This window comes from Rosa chinensis, chromosome 2, assembly GCF_002994745.2.
Source record: "Rosa chinensis cultivar Old Blush chromosome 2, RchiOBHm-V2, whole genome shotgun sequence".
Lineage (NCBI taxonomy): Eukaryota > Viridiplantae > Streptophyta > Magnoliopsida > Rosales > Rosaceae > Rosa > Rosa chinensis.
Genome location: NC_037089.1, coordinates 53,772,069 through 53,777,127, shown reverse-complemented (window position 1 = coordinate 53,777,127; position 5,059 = coordinate 53,772,069). Strand labels below are relative to the sequence as shown.

The 5,059-nt window shown below is 36.1% G+C and overlaps 1 protein-coding gene across 1 annotated transcript; it reads right to left on the bottom strand.

Annotated features, from left to right (window-relative positions):
* Positions 1-2,271: 2,271 nt before the first annotated feature.
* Positions 2,272-3,865, bottom strand: LOC112188406 (metallothiol transferase FosB). Its single transcript, XM_024327515.2, is given in 4 exon segments — positions 2,272-2,972; positions 3,355-3,460; positions 3,558-3,627; positions 3,630-3,865. Coding segments are annotated over 4 exon segments (510 nt in total). The 5' UTR covers positions 3,712-3,865; the 3' UTR covers positions 2,272-2,720.
* Between the last annotated feature and the right edge of the window lie 1,194 nt (positions 3,866-5,059).

Below are 5,059 nucleotides of genomic sequence, written 5' to 3'. Positions count from 1 at the left end.
GTTAATTTTGGGAAATATCATGAGTTGACGTCAAGATCAGATAAAAATGAAAATTGAAACTTTCTTTCAAGTAATACACATGTGAGTGCATGATTTTTTTTTTAGGGAATTGAAAGACTAATTCATTGATGAAACATCATTACAATCAGAGAGTATGAGAACCTCCACACTTAAAGGGATGTTGGCAAAGAAATCACTACTAGATTAACCTGCCTACTACCAAAAAGCACTTTAGCATCTAAAGCATCATGCAACATGTTTCGCAAGTCATCAATTGAGAACCCCAACTCTGATTGATCAAGGGATGAGCCTGAGATTGCTTGAACCAAATCCATATGATGTTTTTCCACTATCGCCGATGTGAAATGCTGAAACATGGTGAATATGCATGATTGAATAGCAAGAAACATGGTGAATATGCAGGTTCACTCAAGAGTTATCCTCTCTTTTTTCATTCACAGCTGGTCCTTTTTTTTCGTATATATTTATTGATTCTCAATGAACACTTTACTGACTCTTGACAAACACTTAACTATTTTCTAAACAATTTAAATCCTTAATTGAGAAATTCAAAAATTCTCTAAATTTATTGAATTTTTTTTCTCGAAAACTGTACTTAATTATTAAAAATTTCCTTTTACTAATATTGACATATCATCTAATTAAAGAAAGAATTATAGTAAACTGTATAAAAACCTGTGACAACCTTCTGAAATACTAAGAAGAGTATATTTAGCAATGCTAGCTATTTTTTAGTCAAATTTTAGCCGAAGTAGTTAAAAAGTTATATTAGTTAACAACTTTTAAAATACATCTGCATAAGAGAATCTTTAGCATTGCTATTCATTTTTTAGTCAAAATTTCGCCAAAATAGCTAGCCACTTTAGAAATATGTCTGCATCAGTGCTCTCTATTTTAGTTAGTTTTGAATTTACATTATTTTTTAAATGAAGATTAAATAGTTTAAATATATTTATAAATTACATAAAATAACTTAAAATGAATGTTTTAAATTATAGAGAATTTCATCTCGCTCTCTATGTTTCGGAATTAGACAGCTAAAAGTTATAATAAATAGTCACTTTAAGAGTCTAGTGCAGTTGCTAAAATATATATAAAGCAAAATATGCTCTCCAAAATAACTAAGGAGCCAAAATAGAGAGTCTGCTAAAGATGTTCTCAGTTCTCCATATTTTAGTTAGTTATGAATTTATATTATTTTTTGAGTGAAGATTACATAGTTTTAATGTATTTATAAATTATATAAATAACTCAAAATGAATGTTTAAATTATAGAGAGTCTAGTCGGTGAGCCATGGCATGTTGGTTAGCTAGTCTAATTAACATTGTGGAGGTAATGAGTTCAAATCTTATTGACATTAGGGATGGGATATGGTGGGGTGGGGTGGGGAGTTACATTGTCGTCCAGAATCACAAAATATATATATAGTCTCATCTCATTCTCTATATTTAAGAGCGAGATAACTAAAATTTATAATAGAGAACTAGTCCTAAGTCTAGTGCGGCTGCTAAAATAAATATTTAAAAAAAAAATTCTAAAATACTTATAATTAATTGGTGAAAACATTGCTAAAGATGCTCTAACTCTCCCTGAAAAATTATAGTCGGTGAAACCTTAACAAAACTTCTTAAAAGCCAAAGCCCAAGTTCAATTCTGATGTGGATAATAACGACTATGGTTTTATGGTTTCACCCTTGTGGAATTTAGTTCCATTTTTTTACATTAGGCAAAGGAAAATCAAATCATTAATCAGTGAGTGGGTTCCCCATGGGTGACGTGATGAAGAAACCCTGATTGCTTGTGCACTAGTGTGATACAACTCCTTTTACAAGATGTTTTATGTCTCATTCCGTGACAGCATTCATCAGAAACCTGTGTCCATGATGAGACGGGTGTTTCTAAGTTCTAGCGTACGAAAAAGAAAAGAAAAAAGAGTTGGTTAAAGTCAGATTTTAGATAACGATCAAGGTATGTTAAATAATATTGATGAATGCATGCGGTGAGTAGTGTGTGTTTTCTTCTTTTACATATTGTATCCAATGAAAAGGATAGGTATCTGTGGAATATGTAATTAGTAGGTAGATTCAACGTTACCTAACTAATATGAAAAATTGAGAAAATCCTGAAGAATTAACCAACTTGATTGAATTATTAGCCAAGAACAGATTCATGAGCAGCCTCTCTTAAAAATCTTCACCTAAGTTTATATTACTATATAACGGAACAATTCCTGTAGAACAACATTTGTCTTAACCTAATGATGCAATCATCATAAAATATTATCAAGCAAGCACTTGAAAACAACCCACATCTCCATGTGTAGCAACTCAAACACAAAAGGATAAAAGAGCAAAACAAACTAGATATATAGGAAACAAATAAACAATGATTCCGATCCCAAGATGCAAGCCAGCTCAAAAGATTCCACACACTACTTGAAAGCCACAAAATAAATACTAAAAGAAACCACATTTCGCTTTCTGTTAATTAAACATCAATTGGCGACGATTTGCCATATCATGTGAGTAATTAACGATGGAAAAGTGATCCCTCTGATGGATTGTGCACTCGAATGATTCTAAATTTTATTATGAAAACCTCATAAATACGTAATTATATATGTCACACAAAACAATTGGAGCTTGGCCGGAGAGTAGCATTAGCAGCAACTGCTCTTGTATCGGCACTCAGAATCCGACTACTGTTGGGTGACTCGTATCTGCTGTTGCTGCTGCAACATCGGCAGGTTTACAAGAGAACATGCCCGAGCCACCGAGCCGCCTATCGGAATCACCGGGAGGTTGTCACAGTCGCATATTTCGATCATGAAGCCGTCCGGGTCATGGAAGAACAACTGATCGACGTGGATACCGCCTTCCTCCACCATCGACCGTTTATAGTTCAGCTCCATCTCCTTCAGCTTCTTCTCCACTGCTCCCATGCTCTCACACTGGCCATGCCACATGAAAATGAAGAAACATAATCATTAGCAACCAATTTGGATTTCTCATGTAATTTTGGTAATTTTCATGCATAAGAGTCATTTAGCATTACGTGTCAAAATTAGTAACATTACGTGTTAGAGTAGAGAGCCTTATTGTCCTTATCCATCTCAAAGGCAACTAAATTTCTTTTCTTTGTTTAAATAACATTTAGTTGCCTTTTTAATACTGATTATATTCAGGAGAAAAGAGATTTACAATAAAAACTGACTTGGAGCAATGAATGCATAAGCTACAATAGATCTCGATCTCCACTCGAGAAAACCAATTGAAGTATCCAACAAATTACCAGAAGTTCAGTCCAAGAAGAACGACCATATATTTACCTACCTGAAAAGAAATGTGATTATCTTTGGGATTAATCTCAGTCTTCTTGGGCATCTTATCCGGCTCCTCAGATTGCAAAAGATGGATTCCGATTCCATACCCGAATAACCTAGAAGACAAAGAGGATTTAAACAGAGAAACAAAGGATGAGAGAAAATCCCCACCAATCTATGAATATTCAAAGTTTTTCTATAAAAGTCTATTACCATGCCCCATCAAAATCAAATGATCCAGGCCTTCTAATTGGGATAAACCCAAGAACAGTTTGGTAAAATCAATGGATTCTTCAACTGATCTGCAGATAAGTGAGATGTGGTTCAGAGATTTTAGATGTAGAGGGTTTCCCACAATTTCCTTCATTATGAGCAGAGAGAGAGAGAGAGAGAGAGAGGAGGCCGGGGGGTGGCGGGGGCGAAGGAAGGAGGGAGAGGCAGACAAGCAAGAGATTCAGAAGGTGATGGAACTGTAGGGAAGCCGAAATTAAACCGACTCTGGTTGAAGAATACCGAGGGCAATGGAGGCTCTATATATAAAGGGGATGACAGAGCTTCATGGCTGCCACATGTCCCTTTGCATGCAACGTGTCAGATACTGGATTACTCTTACACGTAGATTCCACGTACGTAGCTGATGAGATGGGTTACTCTTACTGGAAAAAGCTGAGAGCACACGAATTCTGGAGTTTCTCCGTTCTAGAGCCTTCACTTCACTTTTATTTATTTAATTTCTTTTTGGTCTGAACCTTCACTTCACTTTGGAAATGAATTGTGAAACAGAAGAAGAACATGTCAAAATTGATCTTACTGGATCGATTGGTCTGCCACTACTGTGTTGCTTTTCAGTTTTCACTTATTGTCTTTTTTGGTTGTTGGATATGTTTAAATAAGAGTGTCGTTGTGTGACCAAAAAAATTAAAATTAAAATAAGAGTGTCGTTATGCTCATCACTACTCACCGGTCACAACCATTTACTAAGTTTGAAGAGAAAATTCAGAACTGGAAACTCAGCCAAACCTTGCGAGGGAACCTCAGTACTGATTAGAGGCCGGACTGCTACGAATAGTGGTGCCCACAATATTGTTATATGATCTTATTCATGTTCATTGATGGAAATTCTTTTATGCATGAATGATATCATTTTTTTTTTTAACAAAATTACAACGTTCCCGCAATTACAGCACCCAAACACGAGCTTACACTCGAGTAAGGCAGCACCGTACCGGACTAATACTGCACAAACTTATTCTGAAGACACTAAACTGAACTGTCAATGAATCCAACGACGAAGACTGAATTGAATGGCTAATCGAGTTAGCTAGGCAAAAATAAGTAGCATTGTCTGGGATGGGGTCAAGCCACAATAGATAACTATAGGGCGGGCCATCTCAGGATCTCCCGGAAACCTCAGCACAGGCTGATAATAAAATGAGCGGCCAAAAGCCGGCAAAAGACTGGATCCTATTAACCCTAAACCAACCATCCAACTCAAACCATCTGTCAGAATCCATGACACTAACCTTAACGAGTAGGGACTTATTAACACTGCAGAAAACAGAAAAACATAAACCAAACAAAACTAAAACCAAATAGAGGCCCAAATAGCCAGACCCTAACACCAAGGTCCGGCCCAACTACCACTCCCCACAAGACTCCAACGCCATAATCCACCAAGGCATCATCGTGATTCTCCAAGGCTGCTGTCAGTGCTT